The 19,852-nt window shown below is 40.1% G+C and overlaps 2 protein-coding genes across 5 annotated transcripts in view; both read left to right on the top strand.

Annotated features, from left to right (window-relative positions):
* NRK (Nik related kinase) overlaps positions 1–3,985 on the top strand; it is a 90,787-nt gene extending 86,802 nt beyond the window's left edge. For all 4 annotated transcript variants that reach the window (XM_042027750.1, XM_042027742.1, XM_042027758.1 and 1 more), the window contains one exon: positions 211–3,985. In XM_042027750.1, coding sequence (XP_041883684.1) covers positions 211–294 — 84 coding nt within the window. In that variant the 3' untranslated portion in view covers positions 295–3,985. The remainder of the gene's footprint in view (positions 1–210) is intronic.
* Positions 3,986–7,602: 3,617 nt separating this feature from the next.
* Positions 7,603–19,852, top strand: part of RADX (RPA1 related single stranded DNA binding protein, X-linked) — a 21,599-nt gene continuing 9,349 nt past the window's right edge. The window contains exons 1-11 of the mRNA XM_042027786.1: positions 7,603–8,270; positions 9,619–9,761; positions 10,512–10,704; positions 13,826–13,934; positions 14,065–14,156; positions 14,251–14,373; positions 15,467–15,574; positions 16,126–16,293; positions 16,789–16,949; positions 17,371–17,564; positions 18,600–18,668. Coding sequence (XP_041883720.1) covers positions 7,628–8,270; positions 9,619–9,761; positions 10,512–10,704; positions 13,826–13,934; positions 14,065–14,156; positions 14,251–14,373; positions 15,467–15,574; positions 16,126–16,293; positions 16,789–16,949; positions 17,371–17,564; positions 18,600–18,668 — 2,003 coding nt within the window. The 5' untranslated portion in view covers positions 7,603–7,627. The remainder of the gene's footprint in view (positions 8,271–9,618; positions 9,762–10,511; positions 10,705–13,825; positions 13,935–14,064; positions 14,157–14,250; positions 14,374–15,466; positions 15,575–16,125; positions 16,294–16,788; positions 16,950–17,370; positions 17,565–18,599; positions 18,669–19,852) is intronic.

Below are 19,852 nucleotides of genomic sequence, written 5' to 3'. Positions count from 1 at the left end.
GAAATACATTTTAAAAATGCAGTTGTATCACAAGTACAGTTTCACTTTAAAAAGTTTCTCATGGGATTAAAATTCAATTGTGATATATGTATATCCTTGTATTTGGGCCTCTGGCATTCTGTCACCTTTCCTGTAGGAGTAAAAATATTTTCATAAATACAAACTGACAGTAGCATCTTTTTTTTCTTCTTTTTTTTTCCCCTTTTCAAGGTGTTCTTTGCATCTGTACAGTCAGGAGGCAGCAGTCAAATATACTTTATGACTCTTGGTCAAAATGTACTATTCAACTGGTAAAGTGTGTCAAAATGAAGAAAATGAAAAATTCCCTGTAGGTAGCAGTGTAAAATTCTCAGAGGTAATACACACAAATTTGCACTTTTTACCTACAAAAATGTTGTCATTATTGACTTACCAAAATTCATGTTCTTCCAGTCTGGAAAGGATTCCATTTTCCTGTTGAAGTGTTACAAACATGTTTAGTTTGTCTTTCAAAGTATGTTGCAAACCAAGATTGTATTAGTAGACTTTAATGGAGAATGTAGCCAATATAAGAAGCTCCTGTACTCTGAAAAATGGATAGTTTCATTTTCACAGGTGATGTAATATTGTTATCTTGAACTGAAGGCACTTTTTATGGACAGCAACAGCTGTAGGTAGATACACAGTTGGAATCTATTTTGAGTTGGGTTTGGGCTCGTTTTGCAGTTTAAGCAAGCTGTTACTGTGTCACCAAGATGAACTTGAATGACTTGTCCAAGTCTTAAAACAGTGAAAGAGTAACTGTTTGTGGTTGGTCCCAGCATAGATGAGAAGGCTTGAGGGATCCTCCCTCCTTGGATCTTGAGGGATCATCCCCTGTGCTGGGTGGACAGGTATGTTTCAGTACAGAGTTGTAAAAATAGTTAATTCTGAACATGTGCACCATCTGGGAGATTTTTACAAATGCAGGGGACAGACTTTGTGTTTCTGTCAGGGCTGGATGCCTGAGCCCATAGACACAGTTACCGTAGGATGTATTTGTAAAAATAGTTTAAATAGTCTGTCAAAACCATAGATGTATAAAGCATTATGAAACAGAACCTGTAACTTTTATTCACACCTGGGACCCACACTCATATGAATCAATTTAAAAGCACTACCCATGTATATAAATAAGGGCACAAGAGCAGGCACTTTCTTTTCTTCCTTCTTACTCTTTCGCTTCAAGTCTTTATGTATTTGTATGTAAATATAAACTTCTCATGATGGATGTTAAGATTAACAAATGTATTCTTAATATAGCTATGAAAATATCCAAAGAGTTAATCTATTATAAATAGAAAATATAAATAATTCCAGGTGCTTTCTATGCTAGTTATATCTAAATAAAGCTGCGTCCTCAAGTGTTATTGGTGCCAGTGTTTCTGCATAAACTCTGTTCTCAGGGGCTTATAAGTCGGCCATAATATAGAGATATAATATATATATATACATACACACTATATGTAATCATATACTATGATTCAGTTGTAGGGTTTAATGTAATCCTCATTTAGCTGATTTTTGGATGGACTTTGAAAATGTAAAGCATCAAAAGAGCTCATTCCAGACATGACACAGTAGGGATAATACTGTGGGCAAAAGTGAAATCACTAGTTCCAGTGCTTGAAAATAGGTATTTTTTACTTGAAATGTTTGATACTGAAAGGTGCAGGGAAAGTGTGTTGGAATATCTGGTCATCTACCTCAAGGATGATGATTCTGTGTTGACTAAGAGGGCAGAAATAAGAGCTGTTGGAACTGGTAGCTGCACTGTCCAATACGTCAGTTTGGGTGTTGGCAGTGATGCTGTGACTGACAGGTGCTTAGAACTGCTGTCCCTGTGTATGTCAGCAGGGAATCAGACTGGGGGCTAATCACCCTTCCTTGCCCCTGTTCCCTGTGCTGGGCACCTCACTGCTGCAGGCCGATCAGAGGTGCCTGCACTGTTGCTATCTGTATTTTTGGCGATATGGAGGACTGCACTTCCCAAAGTTACTAACCTAGCACTTTTCACAGGCACTAGCTTATCTCAAAATGTATAGTGTTTTTTAATGAAGTATTTTCCTTTTAAATGTTTAACTAACAGAAAAATAAGCCCTAAAACCATACTAAAAAAATACCTTTAAATACTCAAAGTGGCTCTTCATGTATGTGAGTAATTAGCTTGTGTGCAGACTTGAAACCTGAATGGAAACTGCTTGGGCAGAGCTGTGTGACAACGGGAGCTCTGTCTGGTTGTAGTAATGTTCCTGCCTGTTGCCAGGGCTGGGGCAAATGAGCAAAACCTGGCTTGGTTCCCTATGCTGCTGAACACTTGGGCTTGTTGCATTCAACTTTCACAGAACAAACAAACAACAAAACCAAACCAAACAAGCCCAAATCTATAACAGAACTGGAGATCAAAGTTACAATTACTGGCAAAAGGTAAGTTGCAGACAATCAACTTATAAGCAACTTACTTGCTTTTGACTTAAAAGTCTGAGACTGTGAAAGAAGAAGAGCTTTCATTTTGCACACAGTAGGTGTGCAAAACTTGCAAAGCTGCTCGTGCTATAAGTAGTGATCCAGGCTGCCCTGTAATATTTTTAAAGTGTACTTGTCTCATCAGCCTCTGCATTAGAGAGAATGCATGTGAATTTTTTCCCTTCCCTGTTCTGGTATCAACAGGCAGGAGGCAGATATTTTCCTGATGCTAGGGACCAGTTAAAAAGAATTTAGCAAAGAACAGTGGGAATTTGTAACAACAACCCATATCAACAGATTAAAGAAGCAAATGTGATCAAACTTTTTAAAATTTACTGTAGCAGAAAATTGTGACAATAAGTTGACATGCTGTGAAGAAGTTTAACTCCATACTAAGAGGGAAAAAACCCAAACAACCCCAAGTTCAAGAGGGAATGTGCACTATTACATTGGGATTATAATCTTTCATTCTGTTTCCCTCTATTTGCTTTTTCTTTCTAGCTACAATTCAAGACAGTGAGTTGGATTTTCATCTTCTATTCACTATAAAAAACCATTAAAAACTATTGGAATTTACAATAGTAAATTGTAAATCCATCCATGATGTAATTATGGAAAGAATGTAATTGTAATTACATATGTAATTATGGAAACAATGAGGCACCTAGGGGTGAATGCTTTTGAAGGATTTAGAAGTGGTATTGCAAATAGCAATAGCAACTGGACGCAACAAGGAGAAACCTGTGGCATTGTCTCTCTATCAAGAGGTAGTCAGAATGGTTGATGGTAAGAAAGAGCCCAGAGATGTTAAGAAGAGTAACAGAAGAGAGGGGAAGTGACTGAAGAGGAGGGAAAAGCTGAAGAAAATAAACAGAAGTAGCCCAAACGGGAGGGAATGGACGTCTGGCACAGCATATTGCTGTAGGAGGAATACAAAAGGCTAAAAGATGTTAAAGAAAAAGAAAGCAGCCAAAGAAATGGAAAGAGATCTGGAGTGACTGGGGGGCACTGAATGAGGGAGTCTTTTGAGTAACTGTTCAGCTCAAAGCGAAAGTACAAAGGCCAGAAGAAAAAAAATCCAGTAACCAAGGTTATCCAGACATAATTTTAACTATGCAAAATGTATATCAGATTTGTAATTTCACTTTTTGAGGTGTTTTTCTAGTGATGTCACTTTGACATGAAAAAATGTTACAGGGGCAGAATGTTAAGGATCCATGTCAGTAGCCCTTTGGTACAGGCAGTCTCCTAATGGCAGGTGGTGCTCATAATGTTGCATTTGCCACACAAGATTGTGCTAATGCTGCAGCAGTGTAGAACTGTGTGTATGTGCCTGCTTTCATTTTAGGCATGGTGAACTCTCTTCTGCAGCTTGAACCTTGGCACATGACTTTAAAACCTGGGAACCATGCAAGCTACATACTGTACACTATGTATTGTTCTCTAATGTTGAAAGTGTACAATTGAAACAGTAATAAAAATACTCTGAAAATCAAAACTAGTATCATGCTTGTAATGATTCTGTTATATTGACATCGGCTATTGTAAAAATCATAGAAACCTTTGTTATTGTTTTCCAAATCCACTCACTGTCCTTAGGGAAACATCCATATCTGCCTGTAGGGACAAAACAAATACATATCCTTGTATGGATAAAGATGTCCAGGTGATAGTGTGAGAGTTCAGACTGGACAGAGTGCTCCTAAGCGTGACAGCCAGTGCTGTGATGTGTGTGCTGCTAATGAGCTTCACTGAATTTCTGTGTTTCCACCCTTCTCTTTACACAAACACCCAGTGGGATGAGGACAGTGGACTACAGCAAAATGACAGCTTGCAGTCATTGATGCTACAAGACATTTTGTGCACATTTGCTGGAGTGCCAGGTTAGCCCAAGTCATTTTTTTTCAGGTAAGCTCATGCAGTCTTTATTGCCACTGGAATTGTTTCTCCAAAGACAGTCATAAAAGCTGGCTTACAAGTTCAGTGCCATGTTTAAACAGCTGTATTTAAGTTAAATGAAGCAAAAGCAAACCTGCAGTCTACAGAAAATACTACTACAGATTTTAAAACCGGTGCACTAAGTCAAAGTTCCACACACCAAAAGGGTAAGAAATTTTCCTGCTGATAGCCCACCACTTTCTTACACTGCCTTTCAAAGTGCAGAGAGCTGATTAAAGGCCAAGGGGATGTCAGCTGGGTAATCACCTAAAATGTTATTTTAACATTACTTAACCGCTTATGTTATTTTCTAGGAAGACTTAACAAAAGCACCTGGGCAATAATGGTGAAATGCATCAGAAAAACTTTCCTATTTTTGTCCTCAAAACACTTTGTGGTGAACAACTTTAACAGCAAGTTTTATGATCTTGCGCACCATTCTGTGCCTTTCACTTCTCCAACATATTTTAGATGTAATACTTAACAGAATGTAATAACATCCTCCTATTCAGCATAGCTCATTCCTCAGTGTCACTGCTATAAAGGCTGTTTTCTTAAGGCGTGTTGTATATAAAAACCAAGATATTTGACTGCTAATTATGTCTGAGAATTTGAGACTATTGATTGACCAGACGTGAACACAAGTATGGTTTAGTACACTTGGTTGCAGGCATTTAAAAATCACATTGTCTTCATTGAGCTGCTTACATGCCGTGATGAAGCAGGCTCAGCATAACAAAAAGCTGTCAGTTCTTGTGATGTGATACAGCCCTCTGCTGATGGCTCCTCTCCAGTCATTACTGATTCTCTGTTTTCTGAACTTCGAGTTTCTAATACAATCACATTGGTCCCACTGTTCAGGTACGGTAGGGAAGTCACATCTAGAGGAACTCACAGACATAACCACTCTTTAAAATATGTTGACACACTGTCAGCAAGAGATTTACCCTTGTTCCAGTTTTGAAATTTGTATGTTAGGTGGACCTCTGCTGGTGAGAAAAAAGGCAGCAGGAGCAAGTTCCTAAGAGAAGAAACTATCTTGTATCTGAACCTGTAATACAGACAGATGTATCCAGTATAAAGGATTAACTTTGCTGTCAGTCCACATCAGTCCATTACTGCTCCACAAAAACTTCAGCTTCAATGAATGAAACCACGGTGACTCACAATTACAAAATCTGGCAACAAATGCACATGTAACAATCACCTCTGTATGAATAAGTTTCTTCTGCAAATCACATCATGAGCACAAACAAAAGTGGAGATAAGCTGGGAGCAGTCCACAGATTTCCTCATTGTACCTGCACGTTATTTAATAACTAAAAAAAGTGTACACTGTAATTCTCCAGGTAAGGGTTGTATGTGATGTGAAATCACATCATGTGCAAGCTCACTGAGAAGGTTTTTGGATCACGTTCATTTTTTTTAATTGTAAATGCCATTTTATCAGTTCACACAACAAGCCATGTTTACTGGGGAAGAAAGACATCACGTGGAAGTGTTACCCAATACTTGGCTTCAACATAACACAAATGACTGATTAGTTTTAAATTTTCTCACTTTGACATAAAATACATAATCTCGTATCATTCCTAGAGAATTCTAAAGGCTAGCAAAAGCTTGTGCTTTATACCCCTTTGTCTAGTTTTTTGCTCTGTTTTAAATGGTTCAGGCAACAGGTTTTCCAATTTGCCCATGGCAACTGCTCCACAGTAATAAAGGCAGTAGCCTAAGAATACAACTGTGCTCATGCTGGAAGAACTGCTCTGGCCCAGCACCTGAGCCAGCTCTGCCAAAGCTGCAGCCGCACTTAATGGATTTCCAAAGGCTATCTGGACCAGTGACACTACAAAGACTGGAAATTGCTGCTCTTCCTAGCCTTTTTTTTTTTACCCCTCTCTCCTCACTCTGTTCTCCTGGAGTGGCTGGGATGGGTGGGGATCTCTGGAGAACATCTAATGCAACTCCCCTGCTAAAGCAGGGTCACCCAGAGCATGTTGCACAGGATCTCATCCAGCTACCTTTTGAGTATCTCCAGAGACAGAGACTCCACAACTTCCCTGGGCAGCCTGTTCCAGTGCTCCTCTGCCCTCAGAATTAAGAAATTTTTCCTCCTACTCAGATGGAACTCCTTTGTGCCTTTGCCCTGTTCAGTCACTGGGCACCACTTGTTCCCATCCTCTTGATACCTGTTTTTGAGATATTTGTGGGCATTGATAAAATCCCCTCTCAGTCTTGTCTTCTCTGGGCTCAACAGGTCCAACTCCCTCCACCTTTCCTCATAAGAGGTGTTTCCTCCAGTTGAAAAAAATACAGGCACTAATAAAACACTAAATACAAAGTTCATGATCTCTCTAAGCTTTCATTGGACTACTTACGATGTTAATGAAAGTGTCCCATGGCAGGTTTTGAACAAGATGGCCTTTAAGGTCCCTTCCAACCCAAAGCATTCTTTGATTCTATGGTATGATAAAGAAGTTGATAGTGGCAATGGGACAAGAATTAATATTAATGTCACACACGTAGCAACTACTAGTAAGAATTTCTTCTGAAGATGGGAGCAACAAACAAGACTCAGGAGACCGTTTCAATGATGACTGCGATTAACCACACACTGCAACTATGTAAAAGGCAAATACAATATTAGGAGCTGGCACAAGACTCTCCCAACTCGGAACACATTGATGATAAGGAAGAAGCAATGATGAGTGTTGCACATCCACTTAAATGGAACCAGGAACAGGTGCAGCAGAACTCTCTGAGGGAGGGAGGGACCAAGGCGCTACTCGCTGCTCACGGGGCTGCCAGGCCTGCCACCTCTGTCCCACTGACGGGGCGCTGGGGGTCACCTACATCCCCGATCCTGGGCACCGCCACAATGCCCCGACGAGGGAGGGCCGCGAGCCAGCACAGGAGCAGCCACGGCCCCCGGCCTAGCGGAGGAACACCCGGAGCCGCCCGCCACCGCTACCCGGCCGCTTATCGCCGGTGACCCCGCGGCCGCCCCTCCCACCGCTTCCCCGGGCCTCAGCTTCGCCCCTACTCCCGACCGCAGCTGCTCCCCGGCCGCCGCCTTCCTGTCCCGGTATCCTTGTCCCCATGTCGCTGTCCCCGCCCCCGCCCCGGCCGTTGGAGGTTTGAACGGCGCGCGCGCACCCGCCCCGCCCCCGCGCGCGCGCCATGGGGGCGGCGCCCCTGCTCAGCCATGACAGCGGGAACCCGCGGCCGCCGCCACCGGCAGTGCCCAGGGCCGCGGCTCTCGCCCGGGAGTGGCGGCCAGGACGCTGTCATGCAGGACCCTACCCCGGAACTCGCCGAAGAGAGCCAGGCGGCGGCCTCTGCGGAGGGCGGCGGGGCCTCCTGTCTGCAGAGGGTGTTTGAGGAGGTGCAGGGCTCCTCGCAACTGAGCGCAGCGCCCGCGGAGCCACCGGCCGTGACGGTGGTGGCGGTGGAGCGGTACCTGGCGCAGGCGCCGCCCGCCGCCCCCCACCAATATTGGTACGACGTGACGCTCGCGGACGGCGCGCGCCGGCACCGCTGCCACCTCGCGCCGCGCCTCAACGGGCTCGTGCAGCGCGCGCGTCTGCGGGCGGGCACGCGCCTTCGCCTCACGCGCTGCTCGTACCGCTACGACGAGAAGCGCCTGAACCGCGGCTTCCTCTGCCTGGAGGGGCTGGAGCGGGCGGGGGGCACCGCCACCGCCGCCGCGGGTACCCTGCCCGACGGGCACCGCCCGCTCCAGCCCCTCCGTGGGGACAACAGGCACTACCTGCCGCTCTGGAACAACGAGGATCCCTATGGAGACGTATGGGTGCCGGACAGGCCCCCGGCGCAGGTGGATGTGGACGGTAAGCCCGGAGGCGGCGGCTACAGAGGTGCGGGAGGGACGACCTGAGGCGCCCCGGGGTACACGCAGAGAAGGGGTGCTGCCGTTGTTTGCGTTGGGCGACGGAGCTGGGGAAGGGTCGGGAGCATAAGTCCTATGACGGGCGGCTGAGGGAGTTGGGGGGGCTCAGCCTGGAGAAGAGGAGGCTCAGGGGGGACCTTTTCGCTCTCTACAATCACCTGACAGGAGGGTGTAGCCAGTTGGGGGTCGGGCTCTTCTCCCAGGCACCCAGCGGCGGTACAAGGGCACATAGTCTTAAGCGAAGGTTTAGCTTGTACATTGGGAAGAATTCCTTCACAGAAAGGGTGATTAGACATTGGAACGGGCTGCCCAGGGAGGTGATGCAGTTACCGTCCCTGGAGGTGGCACTTGGTGCCGTGGCCTGGCTGGCAGGGTGGTGTTTGGTCATGGGTTGGACTCGATGATTTTTAGGGGTCTTTTCCAACCTAATTGATTCTGTGATTGCTTGTGCAGCAGGGCTGAGCTTCCTGGTGATTCTCCAGCTGGGTTTGGCCCCACTGGGAATGTGCCACCTGTGTTCACCTGCTCCTGTGGGAGAAACCTCTCCCCTGGCAGGATGGTGAGGCACTGGCACAGGTTGCTCAGAGTTGCCAGCTTGTGGATACTCCATCTCTGGGAGTGTTTAAGGCCAGCTTGGATGGGGCTCTGAGCAACCTGGTCTGGTGGAGCATGTCCCTCCCATGGCAGAGTGCTGGAACAAGATGACCCCTTTGAACCCAACCCTTTCCATGATTCTCTGTTGCTTTGAGAGAGTTTCTTAAACTCTATGAAACATTGACTGAAAATATGTTGCTGTGGTGCTTGTGCCCTGTCTTCTGAGGTGTCAAAAACACTGGGTGCAGTAGTAGTCTTGTGTCTGGTCTGTGGGGCGGGATGCTCACACCTAGAAGCTGCCACCCAAAATATGGTCAGTGTTGAGGCACTCAGGCCATTCCACGAAGCCTGGTGAGGAGAGAGGTGTAACAGGACTTTTGCATGAGTGTGATGCCCTGGTAGGCTGACACCTGTGTTTTTTTGTAATAGCTCTTCTGCTCATCTGACAACACTTCTGTGTAATTTAAAATGTGTCATCACTCTCAGTAAACAAAAACCCAAAGCAAAACTATGCTGTGTGCAGATAGTTCATAACAGAATTTATTGGTGAATGATATCAGCAAATGAGCTTTTTTAAATCTTAGAAACGTTAATAAAATACATGTGATATCCTGGCACTTTACTCCTGAAAACTTAAATGTTCAATCATGAATGCTCTTTTTTGGTCTTTTCTTTTCCCCTCCCCTTAACTTTAGTCTCCAAACTGACTAATCTTGGTCATCTGGAAATGACATGGAGAAGCAGAGTGCATTTCCATCCACTTCTTGTGAGAATCCTGCACAAATCTAGACTAAGGTACTATGGAAAACCAGAGAAAAAAATGGATATGCCTTATCAGGTAAAGAGGGATGAATGCATTAGGTTAACACTCAAAAAAATTGCTGTAGGATATTTGAAAATAATTTTTCCCATATAGTAAGCACATAAAGTTATTTCATAGCTATTTTATATGGAAAATGCTGCCTGTACAAAAATGCTGAGCACTCTAGAGTAGGAGATGCTGAATTTTGTGATCATATGTGTACAAACTTTAGTGGATGTGTTTGAGTTACTGTAGTTAAATTTGAGCTTTTTGTGAAGAGATACTTGGAGGTTTTAGTAGTTTAACAGCCTAAACTTTTCTGTCTCTGTGCTTTGAAAGTTGGAGTTAGTATGTCCTGTCAAAAAAAACAAAACAAAACAAAACCAATACATTTAAATGATTTCTAGCCCCTGATTTTCTCATCTGGTGACTTTCAGATAGATTAATTTACTGTAAAATTCTTAATCATTTTTCTAATATATTTAACTTATGATATTTTTGTGTTGAACTTCTTGGAAAAGGAGACTGGAGGTGTGGTGGGTTATTTTAAAAATCTTTTTTTACTGCTTAGTGGTCTGCTCAGTTACAGATTCAGCATTTGCCCAGTTTAAAAACTGGGGATTTTTTCAGCTCTAGTATTCAGTACAAGTTCTGGAATATCCTCTATATACATTTGTAACAGGGAAATAGTTTATGAGTCAAGTACCTGGTGCATTATCCAAAATAAATACATACCAGAATTATAATAAATAAAAGATGACTGTATATTGTCTCTTTTTTCTTCAGGCCTACTTTGAAGTTGCTGATGGTTCAGGCATGATGTCAATGGTTTTGTGGAATTCATTGTGTCCTGAATGGTATCACAGTATGAAGGTTGGCACAGTGCTCCTCCTTGACAAGTATACCATCAAAACCAGTTACCCATTTAAAACACACCCCACCCCAGGGGATTCACAGATGAAGAGATTTGCTACAATTGGTTAAGTATTGCAGAATCCTATTTTGAATCAATGAAATACAGCTGTGCAAAGTAGTTCTCCATAGAAATAAAATAGAAAGTGATCCATTGCTGAGAGTAATTGATAAGGTATAAATCCTTAATTAGTACCTCTGAAAGGTGTCTGAGCATCCAGGTTCTTGGTGTTCCCTGTTTATATTTGAATCATGTCTACAAAGTTTACTGCCACAATTAGTTAAAACCTTTAATTAAAAAATAAAGAAATACAAAAAGTATCCCTGATATCAGGAACTGAGATTATAAGGATAGGCCTCTGGTACTGAATTTTAATCTGATTCTACTTCCTGCTTTATAATACACGTATCACTTGTGCACTGCTCACACCTTTTCAATCCTCATCTGACTTTAGATTTTAGTGTATATTGTCAAGGCCCAGAGTATCTGCACAGCTCCACAGAATAAAAAGTTGCATTGATTACTTCTGTGTGCTGAAAGAGCATCACCGTGGGAGTGTGTGTATGAAGAATATTCCTTGGCTATGAAAAAGCATTTTCTTACTTGGGAGTCATTTAGTGTGGCAGATACTCAAAGGAGCTATACTACAAAATACAAGTCCTGCAACATAACAGTAATGGCCTTTTCAAACTGGATTTGATCAGCTTTGGGGTTTTTTTCTCTCCTACTTCACTCTACATGAACTCTTTCTCATTTTGTGCTTTTATACTCAGAACAAAATGACAGCCAACACCCAGACAATTCAAGTAACTTCTTGAAACAATATGCATGTTGGTGAAGGATGATGTATGTATAACTTATTGACAATGACAGTTTCCTAAAGGAGTTACTACAGTGCACAAAAATAAGCAGTGTTTTCACTGCTAGAAGCAATATATTCCCTGACTGATATATATTTGCATTAAAACCAGATCTCAGTGTCTGAAGTATTTGTGATGACTTGGCAGGAGATAGAAATGTTCAGCCAGAAATGGAAGTTTGTGAGAGAAGGTGATGACAATTACAAGCCAACCCTGTAAACAGTTATAATTGCCACGAAACATTTCTGTGCAAAGAAGACAGAATAAAATATGCCATCTGAGGTGACTTTCTCTATGGGCAAATACCTCTGCATTTTCATGGCCTTATTCACTCTACACTTCTGATTTCTTGCAAGCATTATTGGGGTAGAAATGGTAACAAAGAGATCAAAATGAGCAATTCAGCCACTGGGCTGTAAAGGGTATTAGATGTGTAATGGAAGAGCTAGAAGTCACTCCACAGGGAAGTGCCACGGTGTATTTTCAGACCACAGGTAAACTGCAGAAACTGTAAATCTTTGTTTCATACAAAACTATGTGCAGAATCTCAGTTCTTTGCACAAAGCCAAGAATTTTGTCTTGATATGAATATACATAATCCCATGATGCATGAATGGATGATATGACCATATGTCCTATAAGAAGTGAGTCTCAAGAGAACAGAATATCCAGTAAAAATTTTAGAGCATTTGTAATGTGGATTTTGTGCAACTTTCTTTGCATGAGGGTTTTTTTTTGTTGTTCAGATGAAGTGAAATTTGTTACCTCACTGAATATCTCTGTATATGCCCAATGTTGGACAATTTCAGGTTTCAATTACACTGCATCGCTTAAGTAATAATTACTTTTTTCTTCATTTATATCCAATTTGTAATTCCATCAGATCCCAACTTGGCAGTGTGTCCTTAGAACCATTCACCTGCAAATACTGTACAATATATCTGCAGAGTTATCTAGGCCCCAGTATTAAAGGTTTTCCAAATGGAGAGTCCTGCAAGGTGCTATGCTTCAGGCACATCCCTAGACTTCTGTGGAGTAGCTCTGCATCGCTGGCCCTTGTTTGCAGCTGCAGCATTGTGGGATGTGCTGAGAGGTGCCATTGCAAGACCTAAAACCTTTGGAACTTAGTACCAATGCCTTGAATTCCACTGCCAGGCAGAGTGCACGTTTTAATTTCACACATCACTGAATTTGTGTGGCACTAATGACAGCCTGGACTGACCTTAGCTCCTGACTCATCCTATGATATAATCCTGATTTGAGTATATGACTTTCATCTAATCTCAAAATAATGAAACAATTGATAGGTAGTTCTGATGCATGGGAAAGTTTTGTTTCAGGAATTTTCTCAGCGATACTGTCCTAGAAGACCATATGCAAAACCACAATTGTCCTCCAAATTAATTTCTAGAAAGCAGAAGCCTACAGAATATTCCTAAGTAGAGGGTCTGACTTGAATGATAACACCTTTCTAATGTTGCACTGCCAGGGTAAGGCGCCAGATATAATTACATAAACAGTTGTATACATTATCTGTATCTATGCAATTACTTTTCTAGGTGCATTATTTGAATAATCCCTTACTCAAACCCAAGAAACTTCATCAGAATCTGTCTTTTATATACCAGCAAGTTTTGTCCTGTTATGAGACCATAGAGTACTGCCTTGTGTATTCTAGAAGCTGAAGCCATTCTTCCTGTATTTTTTAATCTGGTTGAAGAACACCTTGCTTGCCCCAGTGCTCCACCATGTTTGTAATTTAGTATCTAAACAATCTGATTAATAAATTAAAATTTTCAGGTGCTATAGAATAGGTATGAGAAGACCTTTTGTTTTCCTCCATGGCCATGGTGTATTTCTATCCTATTAATAATTACCTGGACTGGCATCAAATACAGAAATTCTCATGCGCTAGTTCTGTTTTACTTTGTTGTCTGCACATCAGTTTCAGACCTTAATGACATTTGACAATAAAGCTAGTAAAAAGTACTTTGTATCTAATCAGTATGGTTGGATTAGTTTCTGTTAAAATACTGTCTGGATTGGACTAGTTGGCTCATGTAGGCAGTTGGAAAGTTTAACATTCCTTAGATGATAAAATTGCTTTGTTGAATGCTGTACCTGAATTCTGTACTTTATTTTGATGAAAACCTGAAGTCAGAGAAATTGATTAATAATTTCACAAAGTTGGAATTTTTAAGAAACTTTACCCTGGTTTCTTTATGGGTTGTTGTTATTTTTGTTACATTTTTACGATAACAACAACGATGATGATGATAATTTGTATTCATGCTTTAAATGTTACTGACTTTTTTTTTCTTTGTCAGAAATTAGCCTTAATGTTCGAGATCCTCCTACTGAAATAAGTATTATTCCAGAAGAAATGGTTAAGCCAGAGTGGGGATTGCCTGAAGTTAAATATCGGTTTATCACAAGGTAAAATAGAATTTTGTTGGTTATCAAGCTGGAACTTAAATTACACTACCTTACAGTGAATGTTAATTGGAAATGCTTTTTGCAAAGTTTCTGAGAAAGCTTACCCAGCTTTCTTCTATTTTGGTTTTAGGTCAGAACTGGATGACTTACCAAACAATCATTCCTGTGATGTTATTGGTCTTGTGACGTTTGTAGGAAGGGCTGAGCGAGCCAGAAAAAGAGGTTTTTCTATAAATATGACTTTGAGAATTTATCAAATAGTTTCTAAATTTCTGAGTAAATGCTTATACATATTTCTTAATATTTGTTTATATAGAACACAGTGAAGACTTCTGGCTCTATCGTTGGGCACATGCCATTGATGGGACCTCAGACCAACCATTCATACTGGAATTGTTTGCAACTTCTCAGCCAGATGTGTTTGAGCATATTCATCCAAGTATTCATCTCTCTATAATACTTACTAATAATTATTTATAATGTTTTTCTAGTTAGTTGCGAATTTCTAATTCTGAGATTAGTTGCCACTGAATAAAAAAAAATGCCAAAAATGCCACGATTTATCTCCTCAAGCAGAAGGTAGTTGATCAGAAGTTAAAATTTAAGAAGTAAAAAATACTTTAAATATTTGAAACCCTTACAAATTGCAGTCTGTCAGTTAGTTTAAACAATTAGATGGACAGCTGGGCCTGGAGCTCCTCTGATTTCATTCATTTCAGACAAAAAGTTAAGCAGCACATGGGGCAACATCACTTGCATCAGAGGCAATTAAAGGCAGCAGCTGGTCAAATCTCTTGTTCCTCTTGACCTGTAAATACCTGGTTTTTTATAGACAGGAGTAATATAAGAAGATTGAATTAAGAGAGAGGTGGAAGTGGAAAAGCTTCATTTTTTTGAACCAGTATTATTTGCCCAAACAGCAATTATCACCCAGCTGTGTTAGTTATCACACATGAGCTAAGACTAATAAATTTCAAACTAGGGAATCCTTAATGAAGGATTTTAAAAGAGCTTTAAATATTTCTTCTTGCCTTCTTTCTCTTTTCCTCCAAGCACTCATCCTTCTTTTAACACTGGTTGGTGTCAATGTGCATTTTTTATATCATATGATGCAGCACCAGCTGCACAGCCCTACTAAGAATATGGCTGCATTCATCTCAAGTGTTCTGGGGAAGTGGGAAAGAACGACATTCCAGTGTTTAACTGAGATATTAACAAAAGAGTGAGTTTGAACTCTGTTTAGAAATTTTGCAGTGGCATGTCGTAATTTCTCATGATTTTATAGTTTTTATCCTTAAGAAGTATCTCATGTTTTAGTTCTAATACCTATGCTGAAATTAAATTGAAGATTTAATTACATCTCCATGCAATTTATAATGGAGAGTCAAAACATTCTGAAACATTTGTAGGGTCAAGAACTAAATTGTCTTGTTTAGAGCACTTAATAAAATTAATCCAGTATGTGTCAGTCTTGCCGTTCTAAAATCAATGAACTATCAGGAAAAAAAAAATGAAGATTTTTTTTTCTCCAGTGACATACTTGGTGTGTACACAGATGAGGGTGATCCAGGACCTCACTGAGAATCCTTCCAGGACAGTTTACCTTACGACTTCAAATGAAAGTCAAATATTCATTACAGGTAACTTAAACTAGTTCTAGTTTTATGTAGTTCTCATGTATTTCTTTGGAAAGGGTATTTTCTTTTTACAACAAAATAATCAGTGCAGACCATGAGGTAATAATGAAACATCACTGCAAAAAAACCAGGCAAATGGCATTCTTGTGAGGCATTGAAATGGGTTTATCTAATGAAAAGTATTACTAGGTTAAGACATATGTTTACTAATTCTGTCAGACTGTTAATCTTTTGATAGGGTAGCAATGGCAATTACCACTTATTTAAAACATTAAAAAACGCAGCTTTCCTTTTCTAGGAGCTTTTTCGTTAGTTGTTTTATTTTTTTTCTGTTATTTAACATTTGTCTGACTTTCAGTGTCAAATGCAAGTGTAGTCAAGGAATTCAAGGCACTCATTTTGTAAAACACTCTTGACAAAAGACATCTTTTGTACTCTTTAGTCAAGATTTTCTTAGTTTATTTTTTCTATGTAGTGTTCAGGGAAGTTTCAAAATGAGAACAGATTTCAGTAACCTGCTTTGGTTTGATACCTGATTATTTTTGTTTTAAAAGGGTGGCACAAGGGCCAGCCATACACCAAGGATGCCAAAGTGAAAAACTTCATTCAGTGGACGAAATCGCAAAGTGAAGCTGATCAAATAAAGAAAACTGTCATCGGTGGCTATTACCCTTTTCCACGACCTCCTGATAGCTTTTTGAAATACTGTAAAAACAATGAAGGTATCATATATCAAATATCTGTAAGATTTGTGGCCTTTTTCAGTCAGTCTTACTCCAAGAAAAACTCTCTTTTATGACTAGATGTTTCACAGGCTAAATCCTCACCTTACAGAAAATATCATACCTTTAGCTGCAGGAGAATTGTAGAAGCTTACATGAGCTACAGATATACCCAGAAGTTTTACTCTGAATATTCTGCTAAATCAAAATTAAAAATAGTTATTCTGAGGGATACATTGAGCTGGAAATTTCACCTGAAACAGAAATTGTGGTGTCTGATAATGCATACCTAATGGATGCTTATGAGCTAAAAGGTTTATTGTTTGAATTTTTTTCCATGTGATGTGGATAACAAAAAGGTTTAGAATTCTTTAAAACCTTAAGTTTAAATAAATTTAGTATTTAGTAAAATAAATCATTCTGTTAGTCTTGTGTTCAGAAATTTTGGTATTATATTTCTCTAAAACTTGATTCTGGAAATTTCTTTTTTTGCAGTTGAATCGATTTTGAAACCCATAGGTGAAATAGGGAAAGAGATTGAAGACCTGCACTACAGAGAACACAAGCGAATTGCTGTTCAGGGAATAATTAGTGCCATAAGATACATAAGCTGTAGAGATGCAGCTGAAGAATCCCCAGGAGGGGAACTTGTCCAGGTACGGCATGTGAGAGATAATGGCATAGAACTTAAGCAGCTATGATTGTAATTAGAATGGAGAATTTTGCATTTGAGTTCAGAACCTAATTACATTGTCTCTTAATTTGATTTTTGAGAGCAAATTTTGAAAAGCAGTGATTCAGTGCTTTTCTGAAAGTATTTTGGCAGTCCTCTGTAAAACTTGTGACTGTTTAAAAGTTGCTAGTTTGACTGATCACCTGATGTAAATTGGAGTGTGGGAGAGGCAACTGCTGCAACAGGCTTACTTGTCACTTTCTAGACAGAATTTACCTTATTAATATGATTAGAAGATAATTTCTGCTAGATATAAGGAGACTGTCAGAAATTTGCAGGTTTTTGAGTTGGAAGCAATAGCTTTAAGCACATTGAAAGTCTTAAACAATTAACTATTGTTGCAGCAAGATACTTCTCAGTCTCTTGGAAGTTCTTCTGTGTCCAAAGAAGACTGTGTTGACAAGGGAAAAAATGAAGAAGTTAAGTCTTTCCTGGGGCCACCCTGCACTCCTGGGGAACATCAGCACCAAGCTCTGCTGTCAAAGGGGAGTTCAGTCAAGAGAAAGACACCACACAGATTCAGTAGAGATGCAGAACAGTAAGCTTTCTTCGTAAATATGTGGTGGATCTTCCAAAAAGTGTTTACAGAAATTAGGCCAGAGCCCAGACTGTAGAAAATACATGAGAGAGCTTTAAAAGCATATACAGTTTATTCTTTAAAATGTAGCTACGTACTTTTCCTAGCATCAGGTGCTGACAATTACACTGTTCATGCTAATGAAGCATTAATTAAAGCAGGTTTGCAGTGCTCTCTTCTGATTAATACTTATACTACTTTGTTACTAAGCTCACAGATTTGAAATAAAAGTAGTTAATACTTTAACCAAATGTAATTTAGTGACATAGCTGTGGAACAAACAATGGTTACAGGGGTGTGAGGAAATCAGGTATCTTGACTGAAAATGCAGAATCAGATATACCTGTTCCTTAATTTCAAACACACCTTATTTTTGATTTCTGAGTAATGGGGTGTACTGCATGTAGCTGTAACTTGCTGTCAGAAAGGAAAGTGGATGGTGGTCATCCTAACCTAAGGGCTCAAAATAACTTGTAATTTGTCTCATACAACTATATTAGATTCAGGAGTAAAGTAACTGCTTGCATAAGATTGCCCTTTGTTGCAACACTTCTGTAAAATCTAGTACACCCATACTTATTATTGAGAGCCTGGTGTATACATTGACAGGTGGAATGTTTCAAAAGTCAGGCCAGTCACATCTGGGTTTTTTGCAGTGGATTTCTCATGCTATAAAGGGTATATTTTTCTTCTTGACTTTTCACATCCATAAGTTATAATGTGTGAAGAGGGTGGATATTTAGAATATTTTGAGGGAAAATTAAAAAAAAATATAATTAGGATTGAATAAAAATTTAGTATTAAGAAAACCTGGGTGAATAGAAGTTGTCTTGGCAGTGTTACAGCAGACTTAGTGGTTTCTATTCCATATGAAAACTTCCAGCATTTGAGTATCTTAGTTTAGTTCTGCCTGAAAGAAAAACATCAAAGTTCCTTGCTTTGTGAATTTCCATTTAAATAGATACTTAAAAATAATGGTGAATTTCCTGCTTTAAGGGGAGGTACATCTGTTAGTCCTGTATCATCTTACCCCTATTTTACGCGGACTGTAAGAAGAAAACTTGGGTAAGTCCTGTGAAATTAATTGTGTTGAATAATTTCAATAATGAAACAAAAATATTTAAAGTAAAAATATTACAGATCAGGTATCTGTATGGAAGTGAAATTAAAGAACAGATGAGGGTAGAGTTTAATATTTTCTATTCACTTGTCTACACTGACTCTAAATATATCTGAAACATAATTTTGAGTGTGTTGTTAAACATCTTATATTGCCACTACTACTGCTAAGGGAATATATAGTAACAGAGGTTCATCATGGTAATTATGGATTTTCTGGTGGTGGCTGAGCTGTACATTTTTCTTGAGGCTACAGAGGTGTAAGTATAGTTGTCACTGGAAAGCCACACCCCTGGCTTCTTTCACTCCCCAACACTCAGTTGTTACATAACTCAGTTTGGATCCAGAGAAGGTGTGGGTTTTTTGAAGTCCAGGTTGGAATTTCAAATCCAGAGCCCTGTCAAGTCTGGAACCTACTGAAATAACTAAAAGAGCGAAATTATTAAGGAAATTGAATGTGTGCTTTTATTTGTTAGTCTGGGGCTACAAGCTACTTTACTTTGTGCATTTTGTTTAAGGGCCGTAAATTCTTGTCACTTGTTCCAGACAGAACATGAGCAACTTGAATATTTGAACTCCTTGGTGTCAGTAATTTAGGATGTTTGTGTATTTTGGCAGTGATCTGGACTTGTGTCATAACTACATATACAGCTCAGTTGCCTTTTTGGTTTACTTTTTTTTTAAGCATCTCTTTCTTTTCTCCCCTAAACCTGAGAATCATGGTGCTAGGAATAGGGCAACAGTGGTAATGAGAGAGTTGATCAAAGTTGTTGACCATTCTGCCAGTATTGCTCCCCTACAAGCATGCCTATTTTCTTGAAACACATTTACTGGAAGCTAATTTGCAACAGCTTTTTCTGTGGGATAAATGAGGCTCTTTTGAACCCATGTGTCTGTTGTTTCCTGGTCCTTTTGGTAGAAACTGTGTTTTCTAGGAGAAACGGTTACCTGACTTTGCAGCTGGTTCGTTAAAAGCATCACCTGGCTTTAAGGTTGCAGTTCTGCAGGTGGTGCAGGAGTTTGCAGGGACTGTGGTACAAATCTATAGGAAAATCAGGTTTTCCTTGACTGTAAGGAATCCTGTTTTCTTTTGCTTGCTGAGAAATGTTCCCCTTTTTCCGGGGGAACAT

Source organism: Corvus kubaryi, unplaced genomic scaffold (assembly GCF_017639235.1).
Source record: "Corvus kubaryi isolate FWS band 111438036 unplaced genomic scaffold, C.kubaryi_AGA036_p1.0 130, whole genome shotgun sequence".
Classification (NCBI taxonomy): Eukaryota; Metazoa; Chordata; class Aves; order Passeriformes; family Corvidae; genus Corvus; species Corvus kubaryi.
Note: the sequence above shows the minus strand (reverse complement) of the source record. Positions and strands in the feature narration are given on the sequence as shown.